The 18,951-nt window shown below is 40.6% G+C and overlaps 1 protein-coding gene across 1 annotated transcript; it reads left to right on the forward strand.

Annotated features, from left to right (window-relative positions):
* Positions 1-329: 329 nt before the first annotated feature.
* On the forward strand, positions 330-17,300 carry RPS6KB1 (ribosomal protein S6 kinase B1). Its single transcript, XM_084273217.1, has 15 exons — positions 330-492; positions 3,900-3,949; positions 5,039-5,159; positions 5,526-5,594; positions 5,963-6,110; positions 6,742-6,799; positions 7,749-7,849; positions 8,753-8,843; positions 9,046-9,136; positions 9,437-9,544; positions 9,826-9,888; positions 10,625-10,702; positions 12,270-12,377; positions 12,967-13,079; positions 13,623-17,300. Exons 1-15 carry the CDS (start codon positions 421-423, stop codon positions 13,858-13,860), a joined length of 1,509 nt encoding a protein of 502 aa, XP_084129343.1. The 5' UTR covers positions 330-420; the 3' UTR covers positions 13,861-17,300.
* Positions 17,301-18,951: the final 1,651 nt, after the last annotated feature.

The raw sequence follows: 18,951 nt of genomic DNA on the forward strand, positions 1-18,951 counted from the left end.
GCTTCGCGCATGCTCAGAAGGGACTCCGGGCAAGTCGGGTAGGAGCGTCAGCCCTCTGGGCTTCACAAAAGGTTATGCGCATGTTCACTCCTAGCGGCTTCGCTGCGCCCTCTGCGCACGCTCTGTGCCAGGAGCAAGGAAGGCGGGTGTGTACTGCGCATGCGCAGACTTAGCTCCACGCCCGTCCGCCCAGCTGTGTTCTGGCTGCGCATGCTGAGTGCGGCCCCCGCGCATGCCGGAAGGGGTTGTACGCCTGCGCGGCGCCCGGGCTCGGGGCGGGAGCGCAGGCGCGCTGAGGCCGGGCAGCCGGTGATGGCGGCCGTGGCGGAGTTGGGGGGTGCGGGCCCATGAGGCGGCCCAGGCCCCGTGCTCCCAGCACAGCCAGGAAGGGGCGGCGGCGCCGCAGCTCACACCCGCGCCATGGCGGGCGTGTTCGACATCGACCTGGACCAGCCTGAGGACGCGGGTTCGGACGAGGAGCTGGAGGAGGGGGTGAGAGAGGGCAGCCCGAGCCGGCGCGGCGCGGGGAGGGAGCGGGAGGCCGCCGCGGGGAGCGGCGCCAGGGGCAGGCCCGAGGGGAGGGAGCGGGAGGCGGCCCGCGGGCCCGCGCCGGGGGGCATCTTGCCGGCGGCCGACCTGGCGGCGACGCCGCGGAGGCGGGCAAGGACCGCGCTGCGGCGGGGCGGGCGCCGGGCGAGGCGGAGCGCGGCGGCGGCGGCCTCCGCCCCGGCCCGCGCAGGTGAGGCGGCCGCGCCCTGCCCGGCGATACCCGGCCGCGCTGTCCCGACAGTCGCGCCGGGGGAGGCAGCGCTGCGGCTGAGGCGAGCTCCGCGCTCGGCCCGGGGAGTTGCAACCCGCGCGAAGGAAGCGGCGTCGCGCCCTTGGGCAGGAGCCGGTGTTGTTGGGCCGCTGGCAAGCGGGGCTTCCCCGGTTGCGGTCCTGCGGGGCGGGCGGGGCTGCGCCAAACTTGCGGGAGCTTTTTCCCTGGGAAGTTTCGGCCGCATCGCCTGACGCGAGTGCCGCAGCGGCGTTGGGGGTTCTCCCTTTCCCCCCCCCCCCCCTTTTTTTCTTTTTTTTTCTTTTTTTTTCCCCTCGTCGCATGTTGTAACGTCAGTGCAGGACCGCTAATCTTTCTGGAACCGAGCGGAGTCGTGGCTCTAGCGGCAAAATTAAAAGCCGAGCGTTAAAACGCTGCGTTAGGCGTCTGTGTGGACCGGTGTGCAGCCCCATCTCAGGCTTTCACTAGCGCTTCACCTTGCAATCTGTAGCTTGTCACTTTGTACCGATTCTCTTGAGGCCTTTAGAGCATTTTACTACAAGATCTCTGTTTATATTCTCCCCGTGCTACTGTTGCTTTTTTATATAGTTTTGTACATTAAACATTCCCTGATGCTTAAACTGCTACTGCATTTAGTTTTTTTGCTGTTGAAACACCAATGACATTCTCAGTGTCTTTGAGATACCCAGATACTCTGTATCACAGTTGGAATGCCCACACTCCATAGAAACTGTAGAGACATTGTTTGACAGCTGAAGGCTTGGAACGCTTCTCAACCTGCAGGAGAAAAGCACCGTCTGTCATCTCAACAATCAATAAAGTACTTGGCTTAAAAAAAATGTCGCTTGCATCACACCGTTCATGTTGCCAAGAACAGGTTCTGAGGGGGGTGGCAAGAAAGTTGAATTTGTTCTTTCTCGTGTTCCAGTAATTCAGTCTCAGGGAACAAAAAAAAACCCAACCCCCAAAACCCTCTTTAGTTATTGAGGACTTAGAAAAACTGCTGTGACTGAGATTTTCATGGCACAACTGTGGATATGAGTGTGTGTCGGCGACCTAATTTGGTTCTCAGGTGCCTTTTGGCAAGCAGGTAAAGGAGGGTGAGAATGGACTTGCAATCAAAACAGAAGCAAAAAGCAGGGTATATGAGAGCAGGGAATATAAGATCAGGAAAGAAATGGGTTTCAGGAAGGCGTAAGAGGAAGAATGTTTCACGGAGAGTTCTCTATAGGTCTTGTGTGTGTCTTACAAGGATCAGGTAGCCACTGCAGCTGGAGCAGTTGGGATCATTAAACTGGAAGTGAGCAAGGTGTGAAGTCTGGACTATCTTGTCTGATCTCTGTGGTGCTGGTACCTCCTGAAAGCTGTAAGCCTAGTAGTAGCAAGAATGGGTCAGCTGTAGATTTGAATGGGCACGGCTGTTCTAAAAAACGTGAAGAATCTTTTAAATGGAGAGTTTATTCATAAGCCATATGGTTGTTTGTATCAATGATTGTGGTGAAAAAAACCCCAGCCTTAATTTTTGTGTTTGTAATGAAGGAAACATTGTTTAGGCTGAAGGACTGCTAGATTTCCATCCAGAGCACTTGGTTTTGTGGAAAAAGATCCTGAAAATAGCAGGATGGTATTTAAAATGAATTTTGTTGAAGTTATTACTGAGAATGAAAACCAAAGGTCACAGGGGTCAGAGAAGCATGCGTGAGCTTTGCCAGAACCATTGGGTAACTTGAGATGCTGTTCTAGGAACGTGATGGGTGTTTATTCTCCCTGTTTGTTGAATTTTTTTAAAATTTGTTTGTTGGCATCTAAAGGTAGGGTCAAGGGCAGCTGTAGTGAGTTTTGTTGTGAAACAGATGTCAGTAAGCTGTTTTCTCTTATAAATATTATCAAGAGGACAGGAACAGGAAACAAACTTTTGAACTCCGTAATTGCTTGTGGTGCTACTAGATAGAACCAGGAGTTAAATTTCCCTCTCAATCACCCACTAAAATAAACCAACCTCTGTAAACTTTAACAATTGGTTTGGAACTTGTTGAAAGTTTCTAATTTTCTATGGTTAGCATTTTCATTTACATAATATTTTAAAATGCACTCCTTTGGTCTGTGGCTTGCAGATCTGAGTGTGTCTGAGTTTTGGTTGGATTTTTTTTCTTCCTTCTGGTTCTCTTGAATTTCACAAGTCACTCAGTACTTCAGTATTTGGCCTGTAGATTCCAGGTTGTTTCTCACTAACTCGTAGTGCTCATTTTATGTGCCTCTTTAAACATAAAAAGGTTAAGGTATAGTCTCAAGCTCATTAGAAGCTTGCCTATTAAGCTCTATTTGTGTTCATTCCAGCTGGCTGCTTGGTTTGTGCTGCTTTTGCCATGTAGAACCACAAATATAGGGAAGTATTCTCTTGCATAAAGGATCAATTTGAAAATTATTTGAATAAAATACCTCTTCCAAATTGACCTACGCTCTTTAGTGGTGATTAGTTCTGATGTGGAAGTGCTTGAACCTTTAGTAGTATTTGCATGCATTAATCTGTCCAAGTGATTATTGGTCAGAAAAGGCATTTAACATCAGACTAAAGCTTAATTCTTTCATTGCTACTGGGATTTGATTATTGTTGATGCAGAATAATAAAACCTCAGTAGATTTTTGTCTAGTGCCCATGGATCCCATCAACTGCTCACGTAATCTTTACCATTGTTCTGATTTGGATAGTACTGTAGCAGGATTTAAACCCCCCGTGTGTAAGAGCAACTGTAAAGAAAAATGCAGTACTTTAGCTTTTTTCAGATTTCCCTGGGGCTCAGTGAAATTGGTACCTCTGATATTTAAGGGACTGAGTAGCATCACAGCCAGGTAAAACAGTGGTTCCCTTTGCTGCTGTTTGAGCTATGTGGAAATACTGCAAATCTCAGAAGTTTGTAGATTTCTTATCTCCTGCTGATGATTTCTTATTCCTGACCTTTAGACTTAATTATATAACAGAAATCATAACTATATATGGAAGCATATATATATATATATATATAAAAAATTGAAGAAGTTGGAAAACACATCAGTGCATTAATTTTGAATGTTGGGTTTTTTTGGTTATAATTAATCTTCCTTCTACTCCTCCCATCCCCAGGGTCAATTAAGTGAGAGCATGGACCATGGAGGAGTTGGCCAATATGACCTGTAAGTTGCTGCTAGAAAATGTTCTGTATCATTCATGCCAACTGCATATAACTTCTAATTTTGTTACATTGTTAAGTTAAATAGAAAATTTTGTCATTCTTGTTCAGTTCTGAGTTGTTTCTAGTCATTTCATTATTTCTTCACGTAAAAAAAATTGTGAATTGTATCTTGAAATAAAATAATAATAATAAAAACCAATTCTGGCGAAACTTGCTGTTTGTCTTTTAATCCTTGTTTCTCCTAAGATACCTCTTGTGCTTGAATAGTATTTGTAACATGGATATAACGCACTGCCTGCAGAACATTGTACGTTCTGTTCATTTTGCAAAGGCTCCAGTTGCAGAGCTGTGTAGAGATCTGAAGCAGATGAGAATTCAGAAGTTGTGATTTGATGCTCAGGAGACAGTTACCTTTAGGACTGCTGCTTTTATAGATTTCCAGATTGTTCCAGCATATCGTGTTGCAAGGAGAAAGACAGTGATAGTTAAAACAGCTCCGTTACATTTACTTTAGCAGGATCAATCTGTTAATCTTTTGTAGAACTGAGGCATAATTTAGAAGCATCATTAATTTATGGATCAGTCTTTTGTGGCGTGTTCAGAGTTGTGAGACTTTTTTTGTTACAGCTTTCTCTGCAAGATAATGGTGTTAGAGAAGTCTTGCCATGACTGTTGGGGCTGCTGAATGTGATCTGAAACTTAAACACACCTTATAGCCTTGCCTTTACTTGAGGTCTGGTAGGAATAGCTAAGTGAGTTTGAGGCTTTGGTCTTTTAAACTTAATTCTGGTGTAATACAGAGGTTTACTATGTATTAAAATGAAGGAATCTGAAGGAAATCTCGATACTGTAAATCCCCCAAATTTGCAGATAATCTTTTCTGTGCAAATTGCAACTCACTGCTTTGCACACACCTAAATAAAATAAATAAAATTTCTGGAATTTGGAGAATCCTGCAAATCTCCAAAGCAGTCGTTGGGTTATGTCAATATATCCTGTATGCTTTACAGAAAGTGATTTGCTTGCTTACTTTCATTCGATGGTTTTTGAGTATCAGGTAGTCTTATATTCTTGTTTCGGTTTTATCCAGCGGCATGGAACATTGTGAAAAGTTTGAGATTTCAGAGACTAGTGTAAACAGAGGTCCAGAAAAGATCCGACCAGAGTGCTTTGAGTTACTACGCGTGCTTGGCAAAGGTGGCTATGGAAAGGTAAGGAACTCTCTTCTACAGAAGTAAATCCATTACAGTGAAGGTGGTTACAGTGCTCACGTGCTGCCTTTGACAAGGTCTAATTGTCCCATCCAGTTTGCTGCAAAGTTCACTCTACCAGAAGGGAACCGCAGGGCTGCCATGGTTGGTGTTATTGGGACCAAGGTCACTGGCAGCGCCTCACCGGCTGGTGGCAGCAGAAAATGTCCCGAAATGGGTCTGGTTCAAATCTCTAGCTGCTTCTCTGCAGGCAGCATTACAGTTTGTAGGTGATCTCATCTCTCTTTCACAAAACTTTGTTGTTTTAACTTCATGGCAGCTAATGCAGTCGTAATACATGATCAGTTCTCTGTTGGTGTTGTGTAGGTATTTCAAGTACGAAAAGTTACTGGAGCAAACACCGGGAAGATATTTGCCATGAAAGTTCTTAAAAAGGTAACCCAAATGTTCACATCTCCCTGAAAAGAAAATAAAACTATCCCTCCATTTACCTTTTATAATTAATCTCATTATTTAGTATACCTAAAAATAAACTTCATCTCATATATTGTTGTTACCTAGGTACAGCTGAAATTAAATTGTTCTGTGTAGTTAGCAGCTAATTTAAATAGGTCAGGAGGTCCCTTCCAGCCCAAATAATTGTGTAATTCTATACAATACTTAAAATTTCGTAAGAAAACTGTCATGTAATGTACATACTGTGGTTGTTTTATTATGTTGCTGAGTCATATGTAGGGTTGTGATGAGTATGAGTCTGCCTTGGTTAGCATGGTCTGGTGTTCATGTATCTCTGCTTTTTGTAGGCAATGATAGTAAGAAATGCAAAGGACACAGCTCATACAAAAGCAGAGCGGAATATACTGGAGGAAGTGAAACATCCCTTCATCGTAGACTTAATTTATGCCTTTCAGACCGGTGGAAAACTCTACCTCATCCTTGAGTATCTCAGTGGTCAGTATATCAAATTCTGGTTCTTGGTATTTCATGTAATCAAGAATTTGGTTTTCTTAGTCTATTTATAAAAGGCCAGCTAACTACTGGCACGGTGTCTTAAAAAGGTAAAATAGATTAGTATTAAAAATACATAGAATAACATAAATAAATCTTGTAATTCAATGCAGTAAAGATCCAGGAAACCAAAACAGATATTTTTCATGACAGCACAGGAGAGAAGTGATTTTAAGACCCTTTCTTTCATCAGGCTTGGAATTCCTGGATGTTACATTTAGATTCTATGCAGTCATACGGAGTACCTGAGGTTTTAGTCCTCGCAGGGTCTTTGTGAAACAAGAAAGCATTAACTTTATTTCATGGATAGGGAAACGGATTAGAAGCAATTTGCCCAAGCTGCAAAAATAGAAAAAACAGGGACAGAAATGCTGTTGTGTTCTTCTGATTTCTTTTGGCATTTCTTTAGGTTGCTAGAATTCTGAGAATAACAGAATAGTATGTTCTCAGTTGTTTTTTGTGAAACAAGTTTTTGTAGACAGAATACGTTGCTTGCAGTTTTTCTAGAAAATAAGTCTTTTGACTGCCTAAACCGGTACTTTAATAGAGTATAATCCCACTTTCCTCATGACAGGAGGAGAACTATTTATGCAGTTAGAGAGAGAAGGGATATTTATGGAAGACACAGCTTGGTAAGTGAAACTATTCTGGTAAATTAATAGTTTTGAGGGTTTTATTGAGTGCTTAAACTGTATGCTCTGACTTGAAAAACTATATATAACCACTCATTCATTTAATAGTCTAAAGAGCAGTTAACTGGGTGTAAGGCAGATACGTGTGTTCCATACTTACTGGTTTGTGCTAGTGTAACTCCAGTCATACTTCAGAAGAGGTGCTTTGTTGGGTGAGGCTGTACTCCATAGGATTGTGGTGTTTGGGCTTTGGAGAAAAGACTTGCTGTAAATGCAGGGGGTTGATTTGTTTTTTCTGTGCATCCACGCACAGTTTTACCAGCCAGTTACAGAATTTCCACTGTAGTGGCTGTATTCTAACAATCAGATATGTGAAGTGATAAACAATTATTCTAATGAAGGAGAAGCTGCCTTTCAAGTAATGATACTGTACATGTAAACAAGTGGAAGTTATCCCTTATTGATTAGGTTCCACATAACTGAAAACAGTTCCATCTTCCCACAGTGCGTGCCAGTAGCACCTTAGAAAAGCTTTGATGTACCCATGGGGCTGTGATCCTGCTCTGCAGTTGGACTCTGGGTGCTGCCAGTTACCTTCTTAGCTGCCTTTTTGTAAAAAATTTTCCTTCAGCTTTCCCACCTCGATGTGGCAGTACAGGTTGAAGCACATTTTAATCACTGACTGGTAAATTCAGATTCCTCCAAATATATTGATGGCAAGATAGTTACCGCACAGACAGACCTCAGTCTAATGGAGTGGTTTTTGTAGCTCATCTCAGAGTCTGTAAGCCTTTTGGCAAAGCAGCCTCAAAGGCATCGTTCTTTCTGTCATTTATTCTCTCATAACAATACTTTGAAGGAACTGTTGCTATATACATAATACTCTTCATGCTTAAGATGCTCTGTGTGATTGAATACGTCTAATTGTGTGGCATATGTTTCCTTTTAGCTTTTACTTGGCAGAAATCTCAATGGCACTGGGGCACTTGCATCAAAAAGGAATAATCTATCGTGATCTGAAGCCGGAAAATATCATGCTTAATCATCAAGGTAGAAATACAGTGACAGTTACGGTGCCAGTCATTTGAAAACAATTCTTCAAAGGTCACAACACTTCACTCTTATGTGGATTTCCTTAGAACGATGTTCATTATCACTCTTAGTATACCTGAAGAATTGGCAAAGCTAATTGCTCACCCTTAAACACCGGTTCTTCAGCTTTAAAAAGCCACAGTGAGCTCCAAGTTCCGTGTCTACAGACAGGGGCATTTTGTTGAATGGTTGACTTGCTATTTATGCAGCATTGAAATCTTTCTTCTGCTGGGTCAGTGTAAAGTACATAAAAATCTGTGTCTTCAGTGTAGCAGCAGTGACATTTTACTAATAGGGATGACTGAAGATGCTAGGAAAGGCAATTTAGGTAGGATGGATGCTGCATGTTCCATAGCTGAAGTGACTTACCTAGCTGTTACATTGACTGTGTCACACTGATTAGTCTGGCAATCTGTGTCATCCAGTATTTGTATGTTACCTTAAACAACTTAATTATTTTAAGTCTCTGTACTGAACTATTTGGATCACTACAGTTTGTTGAGGGTTGTTCTCTAAACTTTGAAGCAAGCCGTAAAATTCAGTAGCTTTGCTTTCTTATCTGAATGATACTCTGAAATCTTTATGTTTAAATACATTTGCCTATATGTGATTTAAGTTTTGTCTTCTTTCTGTTCATCAAGTGGAAACACTTTCTTACATAGGAAGAATGCAGAGGTTTTATCTCTTAAGTGTGATTACCTTATTCCACTTTACATTTGCTTTGTTCAGACCACTGAAGAGATCTGGAAGTAGTTCAGAATTATTACATATAGATGTTAAAAATACCTATTTTTTTTTTAATGCTGCTTGTACAAAAGTCAGAATTCTGGCAAGTCTTGAATTTTATGTATTTCCTTTCAGGTCACGTGAAATTGACTGACTTTGGATTATGTAAAGAATCTATTCACGATGGAACGGTCACACACACGTTCTGTGGAACAATTGAATACATGTGAGCTGCATGATGAAATAGCAAAGTATTGCTCTGGGCTGGGGGTAATGGCTACGTTTTGCCTTTTTTAACTGATGGTTCATATGTTCGGTTGCTTGGAGAAATTTTGCTTGATAAATGTGGCTTTGTTTGAAAAGCAGTAGTCAGAACTAGTAATAAGCTTGTTACAATACTCCTGTATTTTCAATTTTTCTGATTACAGGGCCCCTGAAATCTTGATGAGGAGTGGGCATAATCGCGCTGTGGACTGGTGGAGTTTGGGGGCACTAATGTATGACATGCTGACTGGAGCAGTAGGTGCACAGTTATAATTGCATGTATTTCTTATTGTAGCTTTCATAGTATTCTAATTCAGATGCATGTGTAAATACGTATACATATCTATACATACAAACTGCAAGTAAGAAATATAACTAAACTAAGACAACCCTTGTGTTGACTGCAGTCATGAGCTGCTGTCATGCAAACAGTTATTTGGCAGTCCTGTTTGCAGTAATTTTACCTGCTTTATAAGTTGCTGAAGTGAGTTCTGTACACAAATAAGAGACCTGAACAAGTTCTCTTTTTCCTCCTCTTACAATGGTCCTGTCTAGCCTCCTTTCACCGGGGAGAACAGAAAGAAAACAATTGACAAGATTCTCAAGTGTAAACTCAACTTGCCTCCCTACCTCACACAAGAAGCCAGAGATCTGCTTAAAAAGGTAGGATTTTGAGGAAGGTCAGTACTAGATGCACATGTAAACAGAAATATGATACTGCTATGGCTATGCAGTCCGAGCTTGTTTTATTACTAAATAAGCCAGTCTTGATTTGTGTGGTATAGTGATTTTCCATGGAAATATAATTGATTTGTAACAAATGCAGATTTTCTGATTGTTGTTCATTCTGCATGGTATTCATTCAAATGATGATTCATGTCAGAACTAGTCTAGTCATAACAACATAACTAATTTTTCTTTTTTGGATGTTATTTCTCCTTAAGCTGCTAAAAAGAAATGCTGCCTCACGTCTGGGAGCTGGTCCTGGAGATGCTGGAGAAGTTCAGGTAACTTTGGCTTAACTCAAAAATCTTCAAATTACCTCACTGAAAATAAAATGGCTTTGAGGATACAGCAGAGAAGGAGAGTTTGTCTGTCTTGAAGTGTAATGAGCAAAAAGACAGCCACATGTGGCAGCTGCTGAAAAGGTGAATGCTTTAAAGGTTTAACGAAAGCAGCTGTCTATCTATTTGATAATTTGAGATTTGGAAAGTAACTTTGATTCTTTAGCTCTGTCATCCAGATCTTTTCTACTAGTTGCACAATGCTAATTGTACAGTTGAGCATATAAAAGCTATGATCCTCTGGTGAAAAACCTGCTAGCTCTTGCATTTGGTGCAGCTCTTTCAAGGGAAGAGCATTGTTAGTTTGTATGTGAAGGCAGAGGCCCAGCTCCTGTTGCTTCCAGCTTGCTTTTTTTGTGGTGAGATTAACAGTGTACTAGAGAGTCCTCTTTATCTCACACTTCTGATAATTTGTCATTAATACAGTGTTTTGCCATTACTTTTAGTTATCTAACTTTTAAAGTTGAAAGACTTAAGAGGTATTTTGCATGTCAACTGACTTTTTCTAATACATTCAAGGACAACATGATAGGGCCATGCCTTGTCTGCCTTGGAGGTATGGTATCTACACAAGACACCACAGAGAGGGCCTGTAAAGAACATGCTTACTAGTTCCTAACTTACTTATGATTCCTGCCCAGAAGTTGGAGTGACTCTGTGCTGTTGCTAACTCTTGTAGGCTCACCCGTTCTTCAGACACATTAACTGGGATGAGCTGTTGGCACGAAAGGTGGAACCTCCTTTTAAACCCTTATTGGTATGTACTCAGAATGTTGCAAGATATTCTGGAAATCTTTAGGAAAAATCCTTTAGGAAAGTTCTTAAAGGAATCTAAAACTTACATTCACTCTTACAAACTGGAGTGTGGTTGATTTATGGTACTTTAAATAGGTAAATGCATCTACTGAGATTACTGGTTCTCAGATTCACTGTTGTCAAATTAAAGAAAGTACCCGATGCAGATTTATTGTTTCCCCTCTGAGAAATGATGCTGTATTATCACCTAAAAAACCCTCTTTACATCTCCACATGGTATGAAGTACTGGCTGTCGTGTGTGCTGTTTTCTACTGCTCTGTGGTCTTGGTACTCATCTGTCACTGAAGCAGGATCTTTTTATATGTGAGAAGGGGGCAAAAATTAGCTAAAAGCTGATTTATCCTTCTGATCTTTCTCCTGGAATAAGAAGCTTCTGTTTCAGTTTAAATTCCTCCTGCTTCTAGTCTGCAGGTTAAACTGACTCAGAAGTGCAGTAAGAAGAAGACAGTAAGTCAGTACTTGGTTGAAACTAAGATGATAAAACGTTGCTAAGCAAAAGTCACCTAATTAAGCATTTTGTATGTTTGCTTATTAATATTAAAATGCATCTTGGGCATTAGAGGCAGTAATTAAATTTTACCTCAAGCCAGTGATGTGATGAATAAGCCTCTATTATACTACCTTATATTTTGATGGTGTGGGGTTTCTGTCTCTTTTTCCTTTCTGGGTGTCATTAGCTACAGCAGCAATGAGTATTGTTACATGACAGTTCCCTACTAGTAAAATCCCACTTAGGCATCCCTGACGTTGAGCATACTACGGCATGGTGACTCCAGGCCTTTTTTTTTCTCCCCTCACCATTTTGAATGAAATTCAGACTGACACAAGACTGATACTTCCAAACAAATTTGAGGTTTTTTTTCTGTTATTAGCAATTTTTATGGAAGTTACTGTACAAACCAGATGGCTTTTGAAAATGCTTCCATGGTTGCATGAAGGCCTGTGCAGATGAATACATGCTGCCTTTTCAGTTACACCTATGAACGAGGGAAGGGATCTTGGAGTTATGTCTGCTGCTCTTTGACTGAATTACACAATATTCATCACTCTCACTTATTCCAGAGTTGTCATCTATCCCTCACAATAGAAACACTTCTGTATCTGCAAAAATGGGATGAAATTATCTGGAGAGGCTTCCAAAAACTCATAGTTGCAACTGTTCTATACTGGTTGTGACAAGGGCTTAACTTGCAAGGAACTGGCGTTGTATTTCTAAAAGTTTTTGTTTGTAATTTGAGATTTTTTTTTAAAGGCATCTTTTTAATTTGTGTTCCTTTTTGATCCATAATTTTTGCCCCTCCCCCTTGCCTTTATTTCTCAGTGTCAGTGCCCATAGTGACCTCCCACTGGCAGCGACAGGATTCCGACACCACTCCAGGGTTTTACTACAGCAAAGCTCTGCCAAAAACCTATGGAATGAACTCCATCCAGAGGCTACACTCATCACCGCTAAGCCATTTGGTTGATATCTGTAATATAAACCCTTAACCATTTTGTTTTTGCAAAGCAATCTGAAGAGGATGTGAGCCAGTTTGATTCAAAGTTTACACGTCAGACACCTGTTGATAGCCCAGATGACTCTACTCTCAGTGAAAGTGCCAACCAGGTCTTTCTGGTAAGTGAGCTGGTGACAAGTGTGTAATGGCTGTGGGGAGGTACCTAGTGTTGCTTGGAAACACGGGGGCATTTTCCAGAAATTATGTCTATTGAATCTTAAGCAAACTGTCATAGTTTTAAACACATGTTCTGCAGCAGGTTTGGAATGTTTAAGGGCTTTGAAAATACTGAGCTTGATTATTGCTGATGTTTTCTGTATATGGATAAAGCAGCCAACAAATGTTGCTTACTTTCTGAAATGTCAGCATTCCAATTCACAGTTGCATTATGAACGCTGGACATGTGATTGCTTTCATGGTCATGCAGAGAAAGCAATGTCTATTCTATAGATTAAAATTAATTAAATTGAGCATGGCCGTGGGAATCTGTGATCTGAGTGGAAATAGCTGGGGTTGTGCGGGCACCCAGGTGAGGAACTCCCTAAAGTCCAGCTCTCTTTGCTTCAGGAAGGGAGTAGAAGTTTGCATGTCTACATTTACTTTCCTTTTTAGAATTTTCATTTACTTTCATGCCAATTGTAACTGCACAAGGGCCTGTAACTGTACAACCTGCCTGTAAGTCACAGTGCATTCGTTCCTGTTTTGCAGGGTTTTACGTATGTGGCTCCATCTGTACTTGAAAGCGTAAAAGAGAAATTTTCTTTTGAACCAAAAATTCGATCACCTCGCAGATTCATAGGTAGCCCTAGGACACCAGTCAGGTATGTTTACCCCCCCTTTTGTCCCCAGTATGCTTTTTGGCAAGTTGTTGAAATAGATCTACACTAGAAATAAAATCTGCAGCCTTTCTTCTCAGTAAGCACATCACTTCCATTAGAAGTGCAGCACCAATCTCATTTCACAAACCACGTTATTAGAGGCAGATCTATGGTGCTTGACAGAATTACTGATCTGCTTGCTGTTCAGTGCTGATAACAGCCTGGTGGCCATACACCATCCCTCTAGAACTCTTTCTGAACATCCTAAGTACTTATGTGCTGCTAAAGAATCATGTTAGTACAGACAATTCCTTCTGCAGTCACCTAAAATTATGTATCCTCACTGCTCAAATGAGAGAATTTTACTTTACCAGAGACTGTGGTAGAAGCTAGACATGGAAACTTTCTCAGACTTCTGGAAGTGGAAGGAAGAATTAATTAATTCTCAATAGGCGTTTGAGTTCAGCTTCCTGCAGAGTAAAGGACGTACCTTGATGCTGTGTGTGTATCTTCATCTCTGATTTTTATATATTTCTTGTTTTAAAGCCCTGTAAAGTTTTCCCCTGGGGATTTCTGGGGAAGAGGTGCTTCTGCCAGCGCATCAAATACTCAGACACCTGTGGAATATCCAATGGAGACAAGTGGAATAGAGCAAATGGATGTGACAGTCTGTGGAGAGGCCTCAGCACCACTTCCAATCCGGCAACCAAACTCTGGGCCATATAAAAAACAAGCTTTTCCCATGATTTCCAAACGACCAGAGCACTTGCGCATGAATCTATGACAACACAATTTTTTTAAGCCTTTGAAGGTGGAAAGCAAAGAACGGACATAAGCCCCCTTGAAGTTGAAATACGAGGGCTTGTATGGTTTACTTTTAAAAAGTGACAGTATCAAAGAGTCAGTCATTGCACAGAGCGACTTGGAAAGCAAAGAAAAACGGATTTTTTTTCTGTCAATCAATGGTGCATAAAAAACTTTAGAAAATGGTATTGCAGAACTCTAGGCACATCATCTAACTGATTCGCAGTGACATCTTCTCACCTTATCAAGGATTTTTCAGCTTGATAGCTTGAAACTGACAGTATTAAGGGTCAGGATGTTGCTTCAGAATCACTGGTCTAGTCGTGAATGTGTCAAGGAGGGTTAGCCCTTTCACTAGGCAAAGTATGAAATGCCTATACGCTTGCGTCTGAGGAATAATTAGCATGCAAGCTTGATTAAGCTGTTTCCTACAATGGGGTGGAATCAAAGATGAAAGATAAAATTAATTGGTATTTCACATTCGAAACATGAGTTTTTTATATATATAAAAATATATATTTTTCAAATAGATTTTTTGATTCAGCTCATTATGGAAAGTATCCCAAAATTAAAAATGCAAAACAATTGGTTGCTGTGAAGAAAGTAAAGGCTCTAGTTCTGATTCTTCTCCTCATGAAACAACAAATCAATAAGCGAATCGCTCGATTACCAGCTTGGCAGTGTGGGGTGGGAGAGAACTGTTTCGCTTGCTTACCCAGCTGAAATACCTGTTCCTGCAAAGACAAAGGGATCTAATCAAATGGCAATGCTGCTATGTTCTCGGCTTAACTGGAAGCCATGGGCTCACGTACATGTCCTGCTTATTTCATCCTTGTCCTCAGCAGACATTTCACTGGGAAACATCGCTTCCGTATACGCTAGTCCTTAGATCGAGACAGCTGAATGCGGTCAGATTCTTACCCATAGGAAAGATGAGGAAAAAAAAAAAAGTGCATCGGAATACAAGGTCAGTAGAAACACACAGGAAACAAGTTCTATAGGAAATTTTTGCTATTTGCTTCTATAGAAACAAATTTCTATAAGGAAATAAACCTTTTTCTGACTGGTGGGTAAGAATCTGAGGATTTTCACTTTTTTTTTCCTTTTTTTAGTAAAATTTTGCTTATGAGAGTTCCCTGCCATTATACATTTCTAAATTTCTCAACATTTTTTTTTTTCTATGCTGGGGCAATAAATTTGCTGATTGTATGAGAAAAAGTGTTTAAATGGCCTTTCAGTGAATGTCTTCCACAGTGGGTCAGAACTTTAGCAACTGAATTTAGGAAACATGTTCTAAGGACACTATTTATGTTTTTGAAATTGTCACAATCTGTACAAACGACTTACAGGTACAAAGAATAAAATAAAGGTAACTTTACCTTACTTAAATACTTCCTGCCTTAAAGAAAGCATTTCCATGAACATAGCTGGTGAAAGGGTTAATATCTGCAGAGCTTTACACTAGTTAGAGTGTGTATGGTGTGTGCGTGTGTGTGTATATGATCATGCAACTGCATACAAGTCCTGTCACTTTTTGCCTGCCACACGTTGCGTTATCTTTAGTCAAATGTGCAAAGTCTACTTCTAGCGTTTCACAACAGTAGGGATTTTTTTATAGATTCTGCTTACTCTGTGTGTACTGAATCTTTTTGAGCCATAGGATCCAAGCCATAAAACTCTCTAAGCGTGTTGAATCCAGTCAGAGGGCCGTTTTCTAAACGTTTGCAAGTCAGAAGGATTCATCGATACCTTGTCGATACTAACAAAGAACCAACAAAAAAAGATGGTTATAATTGAGCAGAAATTAGTATTTTGTTTTCTTCCTGATAAGCCTTTTGTTGGGAAACTTTTTTTTTTTTTTAAATAAGGCAAATCAAGTTGTTTTACAGTGACAGAAACTGTACTGGAAGTTTGCCACGTTCCAGCTGGTGATACGGCCACTGGTGGCATGTTTGTGAAACTGCAGAGCACTTCAAGCAGTGCCTCTCTGTGCCACTCATTAATGCAGGTTTCCTAACATGTTTACTGAGTATAAAGTAACTTAATTTAAAAAAAATTAAGTCACTATTTTTTTTTTTTGAAGCAGATCTCTCTTGGTCCCAGTTACAGCTGACAGTTGGCTGGATATAACTGTCCAGAAGAATTGGTTTAATATGGCTGGCAAGAATGGCAAGAATTGTTTGTCTGAGTTCACTGATTAATTACAGATCCGATTAATTGCTTTTAAAATGAAATTTCATGTACTGTCAATGTTTCATCCCATAGATTATAAGTTTAATTCCCTACCATAACTGTGAAACTTCTGGAGTGTGACTCAGACAGCAAGCACACACTATGCAATATGGTTTATCCTGTATTTATTTGTAAAAATATCAGACATAGATCCTCTATATATATATAATAGTGTCAAAATTACTAGTCGTGAACTAAGGGGAGTGGAGTTCTAGCTCCTGTCTGGCTATTTCAGATAAATGCAGAATGCATTGAATATTGGAGAGCTTAACAAGTGCTTTCTTTTGTTCATTTAAAAATGTCTTAAATTTTTCATTAGAGTATAGAATCTTATTTTTTTTATTTTGTACAAGCTGCGCTTTTTTAATTATAATCACTGAAAAATTCACTATAATTTGATTTTATAGGATTTTTGTAGCATTACAAAAATATAGCAAAACTGAGGTTAATACCTGTCGTGGCTAACCATATAAAAGTATTAAATCTTAAACTTGAACAAAAGTCATATTTTTTTTTACTAGATGTTAAATAGGAGGAATATTTTGTTCTGCAGGTCATTATCATAAAAGGTTTATAGGTCAGCTGTGTTACCAGCAGTTTTTCTTTTCCCATTTGATGCAGAAACTATTCTGGTATAAGATATTCAGAATTTCATCATTTTTCTCTGTGGGAGTGATGCATACATTTGATGCCATTCGTGTACTAAATTGTAATTTTGGGAATGCTGGAATAATTCCTACCAAGACTGTCTTAATTGTGCCATCTGACATTTGAATGTCATCCTGGTATTAGCTCATAATAAAAGATAAAAATAAATGAGTCAATTGTTCTTTTGAATATCCCTCTTTTTTTTTTTTTTTTTCCTGGTCTCGTTATCTAAAAGCTGAACTGCTGGAGAACATTTAGTATTTGAGTCCACTCTAACTGTACAGTGGATGTTTCCTCTGGGTCTATTCTCTTTTTAGTATTAACACCCAACCTGCTCTCCTGTTAATTAAAAAGTGAGGGACACCATGTTGTTCTTAGGACAGATGCTTGGGTTTGGGGGGTTCTTTTGGTTTTTAAAATTCTGTCTGTGGCAGGATAGTTGCTGTTTCATTTTCCTAGTTTAGAGGGAAATCCTTTATCCTAAGGGGTAGAGGATGAGGAGAAGTTATTAAGAACAAGGCAAATTACTTAAAATATTCTTCCTGCAGATCCTTGGTGGTTACTGTATGCAGTTCCTATATATGAACTTCTACAGATTGTTTTCTTCTAGATTAACTTGGCTATGTAGCTGTCTTCAAGAAACAAAACTTGAGCTGCCTTAGTAAAAATGAAGGTAATCCCTCTTCTGTTTTCATCTTTCACAGTTTACTGGAACTAAATATACTCGACCGCTGAACAAGATGGATGTGAATAGCAATTAAATGCAAATTTAAACATATGCTAATCCAAGTGACCTATTTTTATTTTTCTTGAGGAAGTAGGTAGGCCCTAAGCATGACTGTGGAGCTAAATCGTTGTCTTTCATGACAGCTTTGAAGGGAGAGGGAGGGAGGAAGGATTCCGCTTTCAACTCAGAGGACCTGACAGGTGCTAGTTCTGGTGGGCCCGTCTTACCGAGGGCTGGTGCATTTACCAAGGTTCTTGGGCTCTTAAGGAGCAGCTGTTGCTCCCTATTTGTCATCCTCTTCTCTGTTCTGTCTCCTGCAGAGTCAGACGTGTGCTGGGTGTCTGTGTGTCTGTGTGTGTGCAAAGCAGGGCACCTACCCTGGCCTGAGCGGGCTTGGTAAGGAGGAGTTGTGTCTTGCTAGCGTGAGGCTGACAAGCGGATCGGAGAGGATGTCATTCATGGATGTAAGTTGCTCACTACTTTTCCCTCTCTGTAACTAAGATGAGAATGACGTGTTTAATTTCTGAAGTGTAAATCTAAACTGATTGATCACAATCTCTTTTTAGTTCCTTGATTTTTTTAATAAAATGTGTTTGATAATATTACTGGGTTTGGCTAATTTTCACTGGATCTTAAAGGGAAAAAAATCAACAGAGAGAAAGAATAAAAGACAAATTGTTCCCTGGTCCTCCCTCTGAGCAATATCCATCCTTATTGTAGTAAGGTGGTGTTACTACTGTGGGGTAGACAAAGGCCAAACGATCAGTAACAACCTGGAGCGAGCTGAAAGCACTGACACCGTGTTTTGCTGTGCTCCATACACCAGTCTTGGTGAGCTGCAGAAGCCTGGTGACACCACTGTGTTTGTGTGTTGATTTTTTTTCTGAACCACAAGTGTAGTATTTCTAAATTCGTTTTGTACTTTCTAGTAATAATGCTGGCCTTGCATACAGTCTTATGATGTCTTAATTCCTCAATGTACAGCATCTGTCTCAGCTGTTGAGCTACCTGTTGAGGTGAGCAGGTTCTAAATACTGTTGTTCTATAGCAAAATGATATTTACTTTGAGTTAATTTCCCTGCATGCATTGAATGTGTAAAGCAGCACGTTTCTCTACCCACAGCTACCTTCCTAGTTCATCTTAGGTCTGTCAGTCCAAGCTGTTGGTCCTGATGGGCTACTTCAGCTTTGCAGAGTCACAGAATTGGAGATGAATCATAGCTGATTCAAGGCTTGGATGCTGGGATGGAATGGCAAGCTTCCTTCTCGCTAGTCCCTGCTGCATAAGCAATGTGGCTGCAATTTACTCATCCTGGGACAAGGCAGCAAGAAAACATTTCTCAGCTCTTTTCCCTTCACCAGAGCATAGTTGCTCTGCGTTAGGGGCAAGTGTTAAGTACTGTTAAGTACCTGGTGCATCTCAGAACCATTTGAGGAAGGACAAGGTGATCACTTAGACCTTCA

Source organism: Gallinula chloropus, assembly GCF_964237585.1.
Source record: "Gallinula chloropus genome assembly, chromosome: 19".
NCBI lineage: Eukaryota > Metazoa > Chordata > Aves > Gruiformes > Rallidae > Gallinula > Gallinula chloropus.